Source organism: Nyctereutes procyonoides, unplaced genomic scaffold, assembly GCF_905146905.1.
Source record: "Nyctereutes procyonoides isolate TBG_1078 unplaced genomic scaffold, NYPRO_anot_genome, whole genome shotgun sequence".
Taxonomy (NCBI): Eukaryota; Metazoa; Chordata; class Mammalia; order Carnivora; family Canidae; genus Nyctereutes; species Nyctereutes procyonoides.
In genome coordinates, this window is record NW_026575045.1 from 1,676,726 (window position 1) to 1,697,685 (window position 20,960).

At 34.3% G+C, this 20,960-nt stretch overlaps 1 protein-coding gene across 10 annotated transcripts in view; it reads left to right on the forward strand.

The window, feature by feature from the left end:
- Positions 1-20,960, forward strand: part of EYA4 (EYA transcriptional coactivator and phosphatase 4) — a 302,278-nt gene that overhangs the window by 156,863 nt on the left and 124,455 nt on the right. For all 10 annotated transcript variants that reach the window (XM_055324740.1, XM_055324738.1, XM_055324737.1 and 7 more), the window contains exon 3: positions 14,004-14,053. In XM_055324740.1, coding sequence (XP_055180715.1) covers positions 14,004-14,053 — 50 coding nt within the window. The remainder of the gene's footprint in view (positions 1-14,003; positions 14,054-20,960) is intronic.

Below are 20,960 nucleotides of genomic sequence, written 5' to 3' on the forward strand. Positions count from 1 at the left end.
TTGTTTTTTTTTTAATAATTGAGAAAGAAAAGGAACTTCAGTTCCAGAGAATGGACTTCATTTGCATTACCCTTATCTCTTGAATTTAGCTCTTTGTTTTCATTATATTAGAATTTAACATATCTCTCTTCTTCCTTTGTAAACATAAAAGGCTTTGTGTTAGAAAACATTTTACATAAAATGATAACTTCTGTGCAAATATAATTGTGATCATCCCTTCCTCTACCTCAAAGATACAAAAAAAAATGAATTAAATAAAAATGCTTGTGATTATCTTCCTATTTTGTCAGCATATGTGTGTGTGCTCAAGGGAAGGAGAAAATGTTGGACTTAATGGAGAAATGTAATAATGAAAGTAAAAATTTACAGGACTTCTTCCTCGACTGAAAAACAAAACAAAACCCAAAGGGAACAAAAACCAAAATGCTTGTTTGGGACAAGTAACAATTCTCATGTAATCTTTATTTAAATGAGTATCAATCCTTAACTGGTCAAGAGGTATTTCTTCTACAGAGATGTTTTGCTTTAAGAGAAATTAAAATTTGATTTTAGAAAATTTAATTCAGGGATTTCACTCTTTGAATAGCTATACCAGTGAGTTGTGAGGACAGTAGGTTAGTCACCTAGAAATCAGGATAAATGCAGTATGTTTCATGTGTGCCCACTGAAAGACAGTTACTGTCCATGGGGGTGAGCTCGGATGGCAAGTCATCTTACTATATACAGAAGGGCGTGGAGAGCCATTGGCTGGGGCTAAGAGTGTTTACTCTCCAGGTGTCCTCCTAGTTAACCTAAATAACTACGCTGCTCCTGGAGCCTGAAGGTTCCTGCCAGAGCACAGTGTTTTTAAGGCTATCGATGTTGGTTAGAGACTATAAACCTTTCAGAGTATTGTGTAATACTCGAACTGGGTTTTATTCTACTCACACTGGAGAGTGGAAATTATTGGCTGTTGAATTTCACACACACACACACACACACACACACACACTCATACACACAAAACTTCCAAATAAAACTGGAATTAGTTTCAGGTTTTGGGGACTTTAAACGAGGTAAGTTGCATTTAGCTTTTGATTGAAACATTATAATAATTACTATATTACGTGATAAGTCATACGTTTAAATATAGGCAGTTCAATCTCAGAGAAAAATGTTAGTTAAAATAATTTGGATTTTTCACAGTTTTAGCATAAGGATGATAGAAGAAATATGTACATAAAATTGAGTAAGTGGGTCAATATGGAGAAAATCCCCAAATTGACTGTAGGATTTAAAAAAATGAACACTATTTAAATGAAAGACTCATTTCTGGATACTCTTTGCTTTGAAATATTGTGCTGAATTTGGACTTTTTTATTAGATTTAAAATGTAGTCGTCTCTATGATGACTATATTTTTTTAAGAAAACAAATATTTCCCTATTTTTTATGGGAGTTTTTTCTAAAATGTTAATAGTAAAATCAAGTTTAACTTCTTTAAGAAATCTTAACTTTCTGATTGGTTTTACCTTCATTTGGATGTGCGGTTGAGTGGTACTTTGGTTTTAGAACCTTGATGTGGAAGCCTTTAATATGTTTTGGTTTAGATTATTTAAATATATTTTTGTATCTTTGAATCTCATGAAGAAAGAGTGTGAATTGCTGTTTTGCTGCATCAAGGGGCTAAGATGCAGTAAATTGTCAAAATCATTTCAGTATCTAAAAGATTTCTTTCATCTAAGACGACTAAGGAAAGCTTTGTTCTCAATACTGTTTTATTATTCTTGTGAGAAAAACACAATTCAGGAGGAGAAAATATCCTCTAATCCTAAGTGTCTGTGACCACTGATTTATTGCCACAGTGAGATTGTTTAGGGAACCTATTTGAAGAGAGAGAGGTTGAATTATCACAGCCAATAAGTTTTCCAGTTTGGGTTCCAGGGTCTACTGAGCATCAGTCAGCACTCTCTGGTTTCCTGCTCTGTTCCTGGATTGCAGTTAGGATTTTCTGAAATCCTGTTGATTGAACAGTGATGTTGCACTACCTTATTTTGCTTTCTGAGTTTTTTGTTTTTTCTGAGTTTTTTTGTTTTTTCACCAAAAATTTTCCAAACTACTAAAATATTACTTATCAAAACCAGCAATGATCTATAATGCTTTGTGTTATAACTTCTTAGGAAGAGGAAGAGGGAGACAAGGGGGGAAGAGGGGAGAGCGAGAGAGGAAGAGTGGGAGGATAGGGAGGAAGGAAAAGGAAATCAGAAAAGTCAATTTTACAAATCTCTACTTTGATTTTTCTCTTTCTTCCCCTAAGTTCTTAAAAATTACTGTTAGAATTTTCAAAATTGTATGATCTGACTTTTCAAGCTTGCAGCCACCCGCAGAAGGAAGCTGGTTGTGTGTGTCTGGGGGCAGTCTTAAATTTTGCTTTGGGGAAATGGTGCAGCCAATTTTGAAGGTAATGCAGCTGTTGAAGAAATACAAAAGCCAGATGACTTCATAAGTGTGTATTGAGAAAACCAAGATAAATTGTCCTTAGAACCTGCTCTCACAAAGCCATTTTAATTGATGCCAAAGAGGAAAAAATCGTAAGTATATTTCAATTATGTATTAGGTTTACCTAGAATAAGACCTTCACTACAGATAGACCAAATCTATGATTCCTTTACTCTTTAACCTTTGAGTTTAGCCACTATGTGGATCCATTTTGCTTCGAGACTGCAGAGGGTACTCTATTCCTTATGGTAGATAAAGATTTAGGGCCACAAGCCTATGAAATTACCTGACTAAATCTCACTTCTTGTAAGGAATCAACTTCTACATTTAAAAGAGGCTTATAATAAATTGCTTAGTTTTTGCTTGAACTTATACAGTTAATAGGAAAATTTCTTCTTATTACATATTTGTATGTGTGAAATGTTTTATGTGAAACTTTTATTATATGCTCTTAGCTTTCGAGTAATATGAAATGTTAATGTAATTTAATTTAATTTGTTAGAAAAGAGACAGCTGGGTGGCTCAGCAGTTGAGAGTCTGCCTTCAGCTCAGGGTGTGATCCCGGTCCCGGGAGTCAGTCCCACATAGGACTCCTTGCGCGGAGCCTGCTTCTCCTTCTGCCTGTGTCTCTGCCTCTCTCTGTGTCTCTCATGAATAAAGAAATAAAATATTTAATAATAATAATAATAATTTGTTAGAAAATCTACTCAGAATCTATAATTTGTGTTTCTTAGTGTGTAAAATATGTCACAATGTGTTTTATTAACTCTGCTAATGAGGAATTTCATTTTAGGATGAAAATCTAAGGAAAGGTGATTTATAAGGTTTTTATAACAATGGTTTGCAAGATGGATTTAATATAAAACTATATTTTAAAGCTGAAAAATGTTGCTAAAAATTGTAAAATATATATGATTAAAATAAATAGTGCTACAAATATATATTTTTTTTACTATTGTATATAGTTTAGTTTAAAAAATGATGCCAACACCCCAGGATTTCCTCTTTGTAAAAGTTGTCATTTAAATGGGAGATCAATAATTTAAAATTTACAAAATTAGAAAATACAGCTCTGTGTATACTTTTTAAAAATCAATATAAAAGTACCAGAAGTATTTATATCATATATAAATAATCTTCAGATTAGTCTATAGATGAATGCCAGAAGTATTTACATCATATGCCCAATTTAAAATTACCTCTAACATTTTATTGTTTACATTCTATCAATTTGTTTCTAAAGTCAAAGGATTTATCAATTTTCCTTAAGTTACTATGATACCTTTGGACACATTAGGAGAGTTTTTATATATTAACTGAAAATATCTTTTAGAGTTTATATATATGTTTCAAACTAAGATTTTACCAGAAGCTTTTACTAAAATTATTACATATAAATTATATAAATACACATTAATAAACCAGATTATCTCTATATTAGTTTTCATTCAAATTGAAAAGGTCAGTTATCAGTTATACCTAATAGACAAACAATGTTAGGTACACTAGCGCATGTTACACTATGATTAATGTTTATGCTGCAAAACAAATGATTGCTAATCTTTGCCTGTGGCTAAATTCTTTTGAAGTCTTATGGCTAAGATGAGCTGAATTTGTTAAGTGGAAGAAGGCTGCATTGTCTGGGGGCCTGTTGTGCTTGGCAGATCATGATAAATGGGGAAATTTTTCTTAACCTTGTGGCCAAAACATTCCAATATCTAAAAAAAGGAAGGAGGGAACCCCACAAAGATAACCCCACAAAGATTCCCCTATTTAGGGGAATAGGATCAATTCTTAAGATTATTTTAAAGCATTATTTGTGTGAATTCATAAATTTTCACTTGGATGGAAGGAAATCTAAAGCTAAAAGATTTTTATATTTAATATTGGTGGAATTATTCTTTCCTGGTTCATTGAGAAAATGTATAGAAGAGTCAGCAATGTGAATTTAATTGCAATAGCTTCTACCAAATTAACATTATGCTCATTAAGAACTAGTTTTTTGTTTAGAATTGAATATTCCATTTTGCTTTTTTGATGTGTTAATACTGTCTCCTTGTGACACCCAGGACTGCAAAGAAACATATAAACATAATGTAGAAAGGAGACCAAGATCTAAGGTTAATATCTCTTAGGTGTTCATAGCACACATTTGTGAGACAAAAAAAAAAAAAAAAAGAAAGAAAAAGAAAAAGAAATCCTTTTAAGACTTATCTGTCACATTTAGGTAGAGTATCATGGTTGAACAATCTAGTCTCATTTCCAAACATGAAGGGAAAAAGAAAACCTTTCATATGTGCTGTAACATGATATGTTAGGGCATCTTATGGTTCCTTTTGTGGCATTTTAAGTACTCTGTTACCTTTGATATAGTCCCTGTTGGGTAATAATGAAAAAACATACCATTAGAAGGAGTTTGAAATTTTTCTGGATATTTCATATAGTGTATGTGGAGTTTATGGCAGGTGACAAAGGACTATGGCATAATTAAGGAGAAAATGTGCTTCCAAATTCTAAGAGCTTATAAGATTTGACATTTGATTTAAAACTTATATGCTGTACATATATAATTATGCTTTACTTCCCTGAGTCATTGTTACTAAATTGTGCTTTAGATATATCCAACCTTGCAATGAACTCTCAAATAATGTGAAAGCTGTTGTGACAGTTGTAGTTGATGAAGAGTTATAGCCTATAGGATTTTTTACTTTTAAAATATAATTCCTCCCCTGGGGGTGATTTTATATAACCTCCCTCCCCCAAACCTGGTCCTGGAAGGCCCCCTGCTTTCAAGGCCAGAAATCAAGCAAGATCTTGCCCATGACAGTCCAGTACTAGAGGGTAAAAATAATTTCTACTTCAGGTTTTTAGTGGTGGATTTTTACTTATTAACGCTCTAACCCTACTATTCTTAGTATACATGTTTATTTTGTTAACTGTTGCAGTTAAAAACGGAGTATGCAATTATATCTTTGTATTTTATCTATGTATAGCAATTAAAGGATATGGCAATTTTTCTTTGAACTAAAGTGGATGCAGATTTCCAGTTATGTTGTAGAGTTCTCTCACTTTTATAATAAATAAATAGCTTGGGCTTTGGAAAAATGATCCTTGGTGTTGCAGAGGAGAAGCTTGCGGAAGCAATGTTACAGAGGTTGAAAAGGGATATGCTAAGGGAAGAGTAAAAAAATATTATGAACTCCATGAGACGGATTTCAGAAATGTATGCATCTTAGAGCTGCTTTCTTAGAGAGTTTTTCAGAAAGAATGACACTTTATAAAAGTAGATTTAGAATATTTATTAATTAGATTTTTATAAAGTCTGTTCCCAAGACCTTAATTTTTTGACTACCATTTGGCAGAATGGCATTTTATTTTATGTTATTTATATTATATTATTTTATTTTGAAAAGACTCTCAGTTTGTATGGGTATATTAAAACAGTGATATATATTTTTTTAATTTACAAATTTACATGACAACCTTTGTGTTCCAAAAATGTTTTTATGCGTTAAGTTTTTAGAAATTAAAAAATGAACTGTAACATATAGAAAAATGTAAAATAGGTCTTGTTGAGGAATGTGGAGACATTTTTGTTGAAGCTGATTTAGATGGTGTCTAAGTTTGTATTTGTATGGGACTACTAGCAGAATAGCAATTCTATGCTGATCTTCTCAACAAACTATAATTACTTGGTTACATAAATAATCATAGATTATGTCATTAAAGTGTATATCCTGTACTAAGTTCTAGAGTGGTATTAACCTGTGAATATTAAATTTACAAAATGTAGGTATATTCTATTTGACTAATCCAAGTAAATAAATACCTAAAATAATTTTTGGTAAAAGCCTCCATATTTTGTTGAATACTCCAACTATTATTATTTTGGCTCAATTTTAAAAAAAATATTTATTTATTCATGAGCGACACAGAGAAAGAGGCAGAGACACAGGCAGAGGGAGGAGATGCAGGCTCCCCTCAGGGGCCCCGATGTGGGATTCAATCCCTGAACTCCAGGATCACGCCCTGAGCCAAAAGCAGAGCTTAACCACTGAGCCATCCAGGCATCCCAATTTTGGCTCAATTTTTAAAAATTAATTCATATACTTTTATATTTTGTTATGTTACTACATGCATTCTGAATTAAAATTTAAAAGGGCATATTTTAATTCATATTTATTTAATGCTACTAATTTGAAAACAAGATGATTTGAGGAAGCCCATGAAAATTATCAGCTATTTCAACTAATTGAAAAAAATTAAATGTTTTAAAAATGTCATCTAATTAAAATGTATTTTTAATGAGAGCATAAGTTACATTCCAAGAATACAGCTGGAATAATTTTAAGAAATACGTTTTCATTCCATTGTGTAATTTGGAATTCAGATATGACCAACTTCTAAGTATTTGGAAATATGAAAAATGTAATAACAAAGGATATTTCAGGAAGTCTCTTATTTTCACTAAGTCAGAACTTAAGGTAACTGAAGTTAGATAAGTTTTATTGGACAATTATTTAACACATTTATCCAATCCAGTCATAAAATACATTTTATAATATGTATATTAAGACAAGACACTGGGCACTGATACATTATAGTAATTGTATATATATTGTTTATTCAGTCAGATTTGCATTTTAGAGCATTTTATTTGAAATACAACCAAAGTTGGCAACCTAAATTTTTGTTGTTGACAGTAATTGTGCACTTTCTGTGTTTACAAAGAATTTTCCATGCAATAATCCATAAAATAATTTGCATTTGGAGGACAAATTTTATTTTTATGTCTTTTTATTTCTTTTTTCCTTAAACATACTGCATTCAAATCTAATTTACAGGGATCCCTGGGTGGTGCAGCGGTTTAGTGCCTGCCTTTGGCCCAGGGCGCGATCCTGGAGACCCGGGATCGAATCCCACGTCGGGCTCCCGGTGCATGGAGCCTGCTTCTCCCTCTGCCTATGTCTCTGCCTCTCTCTCTCTCTCTCCCTCTCTCTCTCTCTGTGACTATCATAAATAAATAAAAATTAAAAAAAAAGAAAATCACATAACAAAAAAAAATCTAATTTACATTATATTTCCTACACAGGTTAGTGAAGAAATAAATATTGTCTTACACACCACACCATCCATAAAGATACATATAATGATTTATTCATTATATCAGCAAACTTTCATCTTTGAAGTTTTCACCTTGGATTTATAATTGCAGAATTAATTATTATCACTGTATAGTATATTTTAAGACTTAATCACTAAAGTTCATTTCAAAACAAAATGAAGTTACAAAAGAACTCATTTTAAAATATCCTCTATTATTCTATCCTTTATTTTTTAATTTATCTTTAATGTTTTACAATTATAAACAGCTAGATTAAGTAGAAAATAATTGGGATAATTGGATCCAGCTTTTTTAGAAGATGGTGAATGAGATAAAAGAAAATTGTTCTTCCTTGCAATTTTTTTAAATGAGTTAATTCTGTTTTTCCTGAGAAAATTGTAAGTTTCTCAAAGGACGTAGTGATTAGAATATATGAAAATTTTTAAGGTTTTTTTATACTTGAATATAATAGTCATAATGAAAAAATTCTAGAGATTATATATTCTGCATATATTTTCCAGACATTAAAATTATTGATGACTCTCAATACTAAATCCCACATTCTTTACAATTCATTTATTAATTTTTTAAAGATTTTATTTATTTATTCATGAGAGACACAGAGAGAGGCAGAGACACAGGCAGAGAGAGAAGCAGGCTCCCTGTGGCTCCTGCGATCCCAGGACCCCAGGATCCAAAGGAGATGCTCAACCACTGAGCCACCCTGGCACCCCTACAATTCATTTAAAAAGTATAGTTTACATTACTAACATACAAACAGCCTAAAAAACTGAAAGAATGAATGGTATTATGAAATTAGAACTACTTTTATAATTGTCTAACTATTGCAATATTATTGAGCAGTGTTCTCTACCCCTTTGTTCTGCTTTCTCTTGGAACTTATTGTTGACATATTCTTTGTTTGCTGTTTACAGATTTATTGCATATCTTCTCCACTAGGATGCAAGATCCATGCAGTCAGGCTTTTGTTGGTCTAAGTCAACTTTGTTCAACAGAAATAGTGTGTAAGCCACATGTGTATTTTAAGTTTTTTAGTAGCTGCCTAAGAAAAATAAAAGCAGGAAATTATTTTATTAATCCAGTATATTTCATTTCTCAATCTAAAAAATACTGAGATATTTACATTTTATTCATGTAAAATATCTTTTCATTTTTTTCATTTCTTTGAAATCCTTTGTGCCTTTTGCACTTATAGCACACCTCAGTTTAGACTAGCTGCATTCCAAGTTTTAAATAACCAAATGTGGCTAGTGGCTACTCTGTTGGACTCCTCAGGTCTGGTTCTTTCCATGCCTAGAATGATACCCAGTGCACTCAGTAAAGATCTGTTGAATGAGCCACTCGTGATATTTCAGACATAAAACACCAACAAAATAACAGAGTTGTTTTTCATGGTAGTGTTTTTTTAGAGTTGTTGTAGTGTTGGTAGCAGCACCAAATGCTAGAGATATTTGGATAATTTCTTTTTGCATATATGGACTTTAAATTTTACCAGTGCTTGATAAAGATAGGTTACTTCAGTAGCCCAATTTAAAAGATTACTTAAATTGTTGATATGTTACAAGAAGTAACTAGTAGGTTCTTTAAAATTTTTCCCATGGATGTTTTAACTCTTAGTTTTAAAAAAACATACAAAAGCAACTGGCAGATCTAACAGAGAGAGAGAGAAAGACTTGATATATAGTATTCAATCAGTTCTGATTCCATCCCTGTCAGTGCTAGCTGTAAGACATTGGGCAAGTTGTTTAAACCTCTTTGAGCTCTAGTTTTTTCATAGTATAGCAGGATTTCATCCATCATACCTGTCTTCATAGGGTAAATGAGATTACATATGTACATAGTCCAGCACAGTGAGTGGAAAAAAATAATTGCTTAATAAATGGCAACAATTATCATTAATATAATATAGTAAAAATTCAACTTGCAAATAGGACATTTTAATCTTAAGTTTAAACATTTTAGGTTGTATATTTATGAATTTTAGGTTCTTAATGTACTGGTTAAAATACCTTTATAAATGTGGATCTGAAGTTTCCTACACAACTTGCTTATAGATTAATCTTCCTGGTTCTCAGTATTCTCATCTATGAATTGGGTAAAAATAGTTTCTACCTAAGCTTTGTACCTGGCATCTCATAAACACTTAAAACTTTTAGCTGTCATTCATTCATTCATTACAAAAATTCAGTGAGTTGATATTTTTATGTTAATTACATACTGAATAATTTTTTTAAACATATAATTCTTTTTCATTTCACTTTGATTTTGCATGTAGTTTTATGTTAAGTAGGGTAAAAAAATCACATTAGTGCAGCCTGTTGACTGCATTTAACACTTTTCATCTTTTACCTCTTGGCATATTTTTTGCCCACCTCCTAGTGTGTCTTAAGAAAACCAGGATTTGGATTTAAATTATGGGCATGAATTTCTGCCTCATTTCTTGGCCTGCTTGTTTTGCCTTTTTTCAAAAACAAATTCAAAACTAAATTGGTGATCACTGAAGACAGAAGGTTCTATAGGTTTTGAGCATATACTTTCTCCGATAGCATATATACTTCATCAGCCATGGTTTAATGAAGTGTTGTTGATCTCTCAGATGGGAGTGTGTGTTCAAATTTAGGTAAAACTGTACATCTGCCTTCTAGTTCTGTGATCAAGACACAATAAACATACACGTTTCTCAATGATTCATTTAACTTTTTCTCCATCAGTTCAGAAATAAGATAGGGCTTTTTGAAGTATTTTAAGGAAGTTATAAGTTAACATCTTTTTTGGTCTTTGGTATTACCAAATTTTCTTTCCAAGGGCAGATTAAAAGATCAGATCATATTCATCTTTATTTTTTGCTTCAGTTAGTAGCAATATTCTGTCAATTATGTTTTAGGAATATCTGTCAAAAACATCCTCTCACCTCAAGGCTCTTGTCATAATTTAGGTCATCACCATTGGTCACCAATGGATTGAATGTGATTCACTTAGTAAGCTAAGTGAAGTGTCTGAATCCATTGGGGTGCCATAACAAAACACCACAGACTGGATATATTATAAACAATATAAATTTATTTCTGATGGTTCTGGTTGCTGGAAGTCCAAGATCAAGGCACTAGCATGGTCGTGCAGTGAGAGCCTTGCTTCCTGGATCATAGCCAGTGCCTTCTTGCTGTGTCCTGACGTGGTAGAAAGGCTAGGGAGCTCTGTGGGGTCTCTTTCACAAGAGCATCAATCCCATTCATAAAGGCTCCACCCTGATGACCTAGGCACCTCCCAGAGGCCCCACTTCATAATCTCTGGGGGTTGGGATTTCAACATATGCCTTCTGGGAGGAAACAAACATTCAGATCATAACAGAGAATATCTACTCAAGGCTAAGGAAGTAGTGATATGCAAGATCAGTGCAATTGCTGCTTTCATGGAGCTTAACCTCTCTCTCCTGGTGCATTAGTTTCTGCAGCCTTCACCTCGTCCCCCTTCCACACTATCTTTTACATCATCTCTACCGAGGCTGTCTCTTAAAACTTTTCAATGGTCTTGATTGCCCAAAGATTAAATTCTGAATTCTTTGTCATATATAAGGTATTCTTAATAATAGGATTCTGCCGGCAAATCTCATGGTTTTGAAATGCCTTTCTCTAAATCTAGTCTTTGAAGACGTTATCTTTGAAGACTCAGTTGAGAGGTCACTTCCTTTGTGGCTCTCCTCATCTTCCTTTGGCTGGGATAGGTTGTCCTCTGAGCATCCATAACACTGCATAGACCTTTCTTACAGCAGTCATGGTACCCTAAATATTATTCTCCCCTCATTTGACCTTGAACAAATGAATGAAACTCCTAAAAAGAATCACTTTGTAGAATTTATAGCTCTGGCAATATTTACAGATAACGAGTATCTGTATCTACTTTAGTCTTTGATCACATACTTATTTAGCATTAGCTACAAATCTGAGACTCAGTGGTTTCTTACTAGACAGTGGGTAATCAGTACATGTGTTCTCTGCCATTTATTATAATTACTACTTTGAGGATAAATTAAAATAATTAGCACTTTCTGGTTAATTATTTGGAGAATGATGCTTTATAAAGCCATGACTATTAAAATAATTTTTGTTTTTTAAGCCATAGGAGGCTTGTCTAGTTCTGACTCTTGCTTTGGGAGTATATATTTATTTGTTAGTGTGGTTTGGAGCTTCTTCAGCCAGTCCCAAAGTCCAGTCTTTGTACATAGTCTTAAGGATCAGTCTGAGGTGATTCTGCATATTCATTGGGTAGTTCATATAGCTTCTGATGAGGAATCATAGGAAGGAACCAGTGGGAAATAATGATTTTGTTCTGGTATACTTCCCTTATAGCTTTCTTTTTATTTTTTTTTTCTTTTTGGACAATTTTTAGTGGATATAAGACTTTTGTGGGGTTTGTATTAAATTTTGTTTATATTTTAAGAAAAGTCTTCCTTTTTTAAACTTTTCTTTTTTTCCTTTTTAACTAATTGCTCTTGAAAATATTTCTTCATCCTTTCATCTTACAGTGCTGAGTTCCATGTTAAGAGCATAGATGATGTTACAGGATTAGAAAGGGATGATAATCCCCTTGCTCATCAGTTTTATTTTCATATTGTATAAATGTATATACAGGATGCAAAAGAGAGTGTGGTTGATCAAGCAAAATAATTGATTTTCCAGATGATGAAAACGTCTAGGCTTAGAGATGAAAGCAAAAGATATTTGAAAGCATAGGAGTTTTTTGTGTGTTTGTTTTTTAAGTATTCTTCTGAGTCAGGGGAGGAAAGAATTACTTGATGAGCTGGAAAGATGATGCTGCATCGTTAAAATTCAAAACTTACTCTTTTTAAAAAGACTTTATTAGAAAGAGAGCACACAGGCCCATACATGAGTGGGGAGAGGGGCAGAGAGAGAGGGAGAAGCAGACTCCCTGCTGAGCGGAGTGCCTGATGCAGAGGTTGATCTCAGGACCCCGAGATCATGGCCTAAGCCAAAGTCAGATGCTTTACTGACTGAGCCACCCGGGCATCCCTCAAAACTTGCTCTTAAGTGATGCCATTTGTATCACAGTTGACACTCATGGTATGTGCCCAATGGTGCATATCCAGTAGACTTTTCACTTTGAAGCTTCATGTTAGAATTTAAAATGCCCCAGATTCCTTAGGTTGCATAAATGGATCCTCACAGTATTAACACCCAGAGAATCTAACAGTGGACTTGTAAATGTATAAATGTATATTGTTTGTGCTCCACATTCACTAAGGAATCTTTTAATATGTTTAATTTTTTTTCAACTTACTTATTTATGATAGTCACAGAGAGAGAGAGAGAGAGAGAGAGAGAGAGAGGCAGAGACACAGGCAGAGGGAGAAGCAGGCTCCATGCACCAAGAGCCCAACGTGGGACTTGATCCCAGGTCTCCAGGATCGCGCCCTGGGCCAAAGGCAGGCGCCAAACTGCTGCGCCACCCAGGGATCCCCCAGGAATTTTTTAAATTGAGTCTACTTTGCATATAATATACATGCATGCATATATATAATGTACATCAAATTGAGTCTACCTTGCGTGTAATGTATATATATTACTTTACTTATATATTGCTTTACTATACATTACATTTACTTATGTACATTACATCCAAAGTACCTTACATTATATATGGACAAATTAAGGCCATTATAATCAGATAAAGTATCTGTGCTTGAAATTAAATTGTGAAAGACAATGGATTTGTGCTTTACCTTCTTTTAGAGACTGTATGACACACTCTTGTCCAGAAATGGTTAGCAAGTCCTAGAAGCAAAAGTTACTTTCATTCTTTACCTTTTGTGGGCTAAAAACTGCAAAGTGGAAATATAGTCTGCAAAATATACTGCAAATATTAATGAGAAATCTGTGAGCCATGCTAAAAACTTAATTGATTTGCTGAGAAATATATATAAAACATACAGCCCCTGGATTCAGAAAATAAAAATTAATATGTGAATATTTTAGCTAACACTGTGCTTTGCCCCCAGAACCTGGTGTTTATTATTGTGACTGTGGTAGGGTACAGAAGTGGTATCAATTGGAAAAACATTTCTTAGTGAATTGAAAACAGTATGGCTTTCTTGTTCCTAAGTGGGAAACCTGGTTCTTTGGTTTCTTTGTTCCTAGTTAAGCTAGTCCCAAGCCACTTCAGCTGAACGTTTTACATACTTCTGGAATCTAGGGAAATGCCTTTAGCAGCTGATCATGGGATAATGATGAAATATACTATTTGGCACTGCATGCTGCTGCTAGAAAATATGGAGATTTTATAGAGATATCGGTGAGCAGAGCTGTATTCACTTCAACAAGTGTGTGAACCTGAGTGAGGAAGTTATATCTTCCTATGAGAATAACCATCCTTTTTTTTTCTTACAGGTAAAGAAAACGTGCACAGAATCAGACGTTTCAGAAGCTCAGAATTCCAGGTACTGTAAAATAGAGGCTGAGACTCCACTAAGGAAAAATGGCAGTTTGGGAGAACTAACTACTTAGTAGGATGTTGTACTCCAGATGCAATGCAATTTGAAACATTGAGGTTCTTTAAGAACTTTTCTTTATGAAAACTACATTTTATATTGGCTAGTGTACGGTTAATCATAATATGGATAAAAAGGATTCTGGGGGGTGGGCAGCCCCGGTGGCTCAGTGGTTTAGCACCGCCTTCGGCCCGGGGCGTGATCCTGGAGACCCGGGATCGAGTCCCACATCAGGCTTCCTGCATGGAGCCTGCTTCTCCCTCTGTCTATGTCTCTGCCTCTCTCTCTCTCTCTCTCTCTCTCTCTCTGTGTGTGTGTGTGTGTGTGACTATCATAAATAAAAAAAAAGAAAAAAGAAACTGAATAACTTTCTAGTCTATGTTTATCAATAAAATTACAGTATTTCTTTTTTTTTCTGATAAAGCATTGCTAGATTTTGAAAATAAAATGTCACCAAATTGGAAAAATCAAAATTGCCTTGGCATTCTCCTTTTGGTTATTTGGAGCCTGTAGAAGTGATGCAATAAAATGATCAGACTGCTACAAACAGGAACTTAGCACCATGTATTTTTTTTTTTAGCACCATGTTGTTGTTTGTGCTTAATAGAACAGATATCCAATAGATATTTTCATGCCTACACATTTTTATTTCAAAATCCAGGCTTAAATTTTAAATGGATAAGTAAAAATATTGTAAATACCATTATAGTAATAAACATATCCTAAGTATCATATTAATAATATAACAGCTTATTATGTTAAGTAATTTGTATTCCATAGTGAGGTGAGTCTTAGTTTAATTTTGTTCTCCTGGCTCCAGTGTATGATGTTAAGTAGTAATTTTCTTGGTGTAATACAGCAATACAGATATAGGGAAAATGTTTATGGGCACCATATATTCTTTTTGGAGAGCAAGTATATATCATGTGCCATACGTGGACAGTTGGAATAACTCTTCATTCGTTTTATGCAGTATGATAACTTATGCAGTTAATTCTGATGCATCTTATGTAAAAATGATTATAAATGGTCTTTTGGACCATCAAGATATATAATATGATACAGGATTTTGTTTTTAAAGATTTTATTTATTTATTCATGAGAATACACAGAGAGGAGAGAGAGAGAGAGGCAGAGACAGAGGCAGAGGGAGAAGCAGGCTCCATGCAGGGAGCCTGACGTGGGACTCGATGCCGGGTCTCCAGGATCACGCCCTGGGCTGAAGGTGGTGCTAAACCGCTGAGCCACCCGGGCTGCCAGATACAGGATTTTTGACATTTGTTCTTTCACGCTTTGGTCTTTGTCCTTTATAATTAGATATCAAAATATAAACAAGTAGCTTATCAGAGCATTAGGAAGTGGATGAACCATTAAAGTTTTTCCTATAAAGCAGAGTAATTCCAGGATGCATGGAGAGAAAGAAAGGTCCACACTCTATTCCTTGTGGGCATTTTCTTCCTAATCATTTTGCTGACCTTTCTGAGTGACCTACCTGTGACTTGTTATTTAAGTAATTATAGAGTTTTTGCAAAGCTGATCTTGAGGATTTGTGGGGAAAAAAAAAGCAGTATCATCATCCATATTAATATTTCATGTCAAATTTTTTACCCTTAAGGCCACTCAGGATTTTTGGACATGGTATTGCTTAAATTTTAAACAAGCAGAAAGCCACCAAACTGATTATGTTCACAATTGATATCAACAACTTAGAAGAAAAACAGAAAATTTTGAAGTCAGTGTATTTAAATCAGAATTAGATCATTCTTTTATTTAGCAAATCTCAGCTTATATGGCCTTAAAAGTACAATTTTGTTTCTAAGGTAAGTTGTGGTTATTTTTATTTTTTATTTTTTTTATTTTTTTAAATAAATTAATTTTTATTGGTGTTCAATTTACCAACATACAGAGTAACACCAGTGCTCATCCCGTCAAGTGTCCCCCTCAGTGCCCGTCACCCATTCACCCCCACCCCCCGCCCTCCTCCCCCTCCGCCACCCCTAGTTCATTTCCCAGAGTTAGGAGTCTTTATGTTCTGTCTCCCTTTCTGATATCTCCCACACATTTCTTCTCCCTTCCCTTATATTCCCTTTCACTATTATTCATATACCCCAAATGAATGAGAACATACACGGTTTGTCCTTCTCCGATTGACTTACTTCACTCAGCATAATACCCGCCAGTTCCATCCACGTTGAAGCAAATGGTGGGTATTTGTCGTTTCTAATGGCTGAGTAATATTCCATTGTATACATAATGTGGTTATTTTTAAAAGACCATTTAAAATATATTTTATGATTTTATAATATATAATATATTATTATATTAATATATACTGTATAATACATATTAATTGAAAAATATCTTTACTTACTAGAATCTAGGAGGTGGGTTGTCACAGATTAGCTGCTTCTAAAAGTTTCCTAATTTGTAATATAAATAGGTCAAATTAAGCAAATCTATTTCTAATGACTCTAAGTCTTTGTAATATAAAAACAAACAGTCCTTACTTATTAAAATGCAGGATAGAAAGACTTTCAAGATGACTGAGAATCATGTATTGGTTCAAGGTTGCCTGTACATTTTGATCTTGGCTGGTCTCCTCTCCTAACTTTTGGAGTAAAGGACAATCTCCACACCCTAAAAGTATCAGTAACATAGAGACATGGCTATTCTTGGCTTCTCTATTTATTCATAGGTATTAGGTATTGGAGTGCTAAAACTGGCACTTAGTTAATGCAGTAATGGAATGCCAATAGAATAATAATATGCTAAATATAATTCTGCACAAAAATGATACAATAACTTACTGAACAGTCAATGAATTCAAGAATGCCAAAAATATTATTTATTAAATGCATGTACTGAGGTTCAGTTTTTATCACCTATTAAACACACAAGTACAAACACACACACACACAGACACAAAATGCCTTTATTATAGACACCGGGCAGCATTTCTTTAGCAGTATACATATATGGCTACATTCTTTTATACTCATTAGGAACCACAAACCTTCCTATATTCTCTTTCTCCCTCTCCCTCTTTCCCTCCCTCCCTTTCCTGTGTGTGTGTGTATGTGAGAGGAGAGAGAGAGAGAGAGAGAGAAATTGATTCAGATTGAGATTTAAAGCTTGGGGCTAGATAATTCTATTCTAAACAAATTTAAAGTAAAGAATGAAATACTGCATCAGTATAAAGTGCATGCAAGCTACAGACCCAATACCTTATAAAGTGCTGTCTCACTTAGAACCTAAAGCTAATATAATTCATTTATTTATCTAGCTTTATAGTGTGTTGGTTTTGGATTTGAAAAGATTAGAATAATTGTAGATGGAAAGTGTTTTTACAGTAGGGAAGTAATTAAATTGGTTGTGGAAACTTTGTAAGGAAAATTCTTAGGGTGACATATATGTATCAGCAAATTCTTTGTCTTGCTTGGCTTTCCTCTTTTGGAAAGAAATGTTTGGGCTGCACATGTGACCTGTAGATTGGGAAAAAGAGACTTTACAGACCTATGTAAGAAAGGTAAAAATGTCTTCTTAGAAATAACATTATATGTATATGCTAAAAATCAGGTATTAGGAACTACATTTTCTCAGGCTCATAAAACTGTATTGAACTTGATGTCATATTGGAAGGAATATATTATGCTTCATAAAAAATGGATTTTTTTTCTCTCTTCTGTGTTGCTAATCATGTAATAGTATTGTTGACCTTTGTTCCTAAAACTAATGTTAACCATAAAATGGATAAGAGAGAAAACAAAAATCTGTATTTTTACATACTTTAACTTACCCTAAAAGTGTCTGTTACTGGATAGACCACCCTAAAACATGAATGGAACTATCATTTTATGTTGATTTTTCCCATATGTTGATGGTGAATTTATTTGTGTAGATTTTTGTCTCCTTTGAGTCTTTACTGAAAATACATGGATCTTGTTTAATTGTACTATAATGAATAGATGCTGGACAAGTGAGGCTAATAGAAATTTCTATAAGTCTCATATTTTAACTTTTCTACTTTCAGTTCTTTCTGATAAGGGGTGAGGAAATGATTTATTTCCTTTTTTACTGCATTTCTTGACAAATAACCTCTATGCAAATATGCTTATATGTTAAAATAGCCCCCTGATAACCTGAATTATTTCTTTGGTGGAGTTTGGTTTCCCTTCACTTTTTCCCCATTTGGATCACTAACTAGTACAGCATTTTCACCAAAAAGAGATCAGGAACACAAAAAGGAAATAAAACTCAAATCCAGCCATTTTGTTTTCTACTACTTCTGCTAATTAAGGAGTGAATAGAAATGAACATTTCAGTGAAATTGACTGTGTGAAGTGACTTCTAGGAAATAGATCTCTTCTTTTTCTCTCAGCTTGCCCACAATACCAACCACCAGAAGATTATAGTAGGGGAATCTAAGGAAGAGTATGACCATATGGAAGTACTCGTGGTACCTATGAGCTAAGATGATAGTTTTTCCATGTGAAGAGTAGAACAGAATGATTCGGTGGGTAATGGTGAGGGTGTACTCTTGCTCACTTCATAGGATGAGAAATTTGGTTTGCTGAGAAATGGGGTTTCCTGAAATCAGCGAAGCCTTGGTCATGTGCTGTGATTTGCCTTAGTGTATATTGACTTTCTAGTTATCAGGAGAAAGGCAAAATGACTCTCCAGCTTTTAAAGAAGCACTGGAATGAATCTCAGTTTGATAACTAATATTTCAGTGAGACTCAGGAATTTGATCTAGTCAGTGTCTATGTATAAAATCTTTGAAAGGCAACAAATTCATATTATGTAGATAATTATAATTTAACAATGTTATATTTAAGGCATTAAATTGTACATATTTATTTGCTAGTAAAATAATTATTGTAATGTTTCCAGAAATCTGAAATGCTTATTGGTATAGAATTGCCTGTCAAAAATTTAAATGCTGTGTTTTTTCGTAACCGTGAGAAATGAGGACCACTTTGTGAAAACAGGCATTTGTATTTCACTGTGATGTATCTTTACTGGTCAGCCCAACTTAGTGTTATTTCTATACTTGTTCATTTTTTTGTGTGTATTTCCTCTCCTCTTTCAACATTAAATGAATAAATGAGAATAAAATAATACATGTGAAAGGTCCTTTTGGGTTGGTACTCACAGAATAGCTTCTTATTTTATGTTTAAAATTGAATAAGACATCTTAAGCCCATTAGGGGAGAAGGATAGACTGTAGTTAAAGGGAAAAAGGGCCTCATCAGTGATATTTAATTCACATATACATGCATGTTTTTAGCTTTTGCTTTGTGTCTTCATATCCGTAGGTTTTGTTTTCGATCTTTTTGCTTGCTTTCCATTTCATGTTTTTCACATGTAATTTCTGTTCACAACTCTTTTTTTTTTAAAGATTTATATATTTATTTGTTTGAGAGACAGAGAGAGAGCATGTTTGTGGGTGGTGGGCCAGAGGGAGAGGGAGAGAAGCAGATTCCCCACTAGGTGGGGAGCCTGACACAGGCTTCATTTCAGGACCCTGAGATCGTGACCCAAGCAGAAATCAAGAGTGGGACACCTAACCATTGAGCCACCCAGGTGCCCCTTTGTTCACAAGTTTCTGTGTGGCCCACAATGCCTAGCATGCTCTGGCCCCTGCTGCTACTCTGGCTTTGGTTTCAGTCAAGCTTTCCCTAGTGACAGGATCTGCTCTCACAGATGCCACTCTTCTTCCACAGAGGCTGGAATGCTCCTTCCTCTTTTGTGCTACACTCCTCCTCCCGGCTTTGCTCATCAACTTTATTTCATCTCCTCCTTGTAGGATCTCAGTTCTTCCCTGGAGAGCCCAGTGACCCAGATCCCCTGTCATATGGCTGCGTGGCCCTGCGTGCTTCTCCTTCAGAGGCACCTTGTTTGATTGTTTCATTCTCTATACTATAAGCTCCACAAGGTGAGGGATCAGATTGGCTTTTCTCTGGTCCCTGTTGTATCATTAGTATACAGTACAGTGCTCTGCACATACCAGGTCCTCAGTACATATCTGTTTAGTGAATAGTAACTTCCAAATACACAAATCTAGTGTGTAATCTCTCCTGGAACATCTCTTGTAACCACAACTCCAGAATACATTTTTATTAGGGATTTTGCTTTGCCATCTCAAACTCCTCTTGTAAAAAAATTAATATGGTTACACTCCCTCCCCCAGGATCTTTTCTTTCCAGTGATAATTCTCTCAGCTGTCTCTTGCCTCAGGACTCTAGAGTAATCTCTGACCTCTTTCTCTCTTTCCTTTCCCAAGTCCTTTTGGTCATCAAGTTGTATTTAATTTTCCTCGACTATGTTTGGAATCTCTTTATCTGGCCCTTCCCACTGCCACTGTGAAAGTTCAAGCTGTCTTCACCTTACCTCTGAATTAATACAGCAAATTTCCATGTGGCCCTCTTGGTTCCTGTGGGCCTTGCCATTTTCTGCCAGACTTTCTCAAGTGAGCTTTTCTAATGGCATTTCCCATATGGGGTTGCCCTGTTCATTGATCAGAAAGACAGCATTTAGTAGACATTTAGGGTGTATGCGGAAGCATGAACAAATAATCTTAAAAACAGAATTGTGTGCAGAAGGTAAAAATAAAGACCTACGGTTTTTACCTAGTTGCTGTCTGAAGCAAGAAGCCAGGGACTGTTTGAACCACCTGTTGTCTACTGCCCTGTTGGCCTTGGTTCTGATCTGTTAGATATTCATTTAGTCCTATTTTACAGTCTTCCTTTATTTGCAAAGTAACATAAGAATACATGACTCTTCAATGGGTCTCAGAAAGTACATTCCAGACAAAAATATGCCAGTGACATATGTACTTTGATTTTCATTTTCCCCT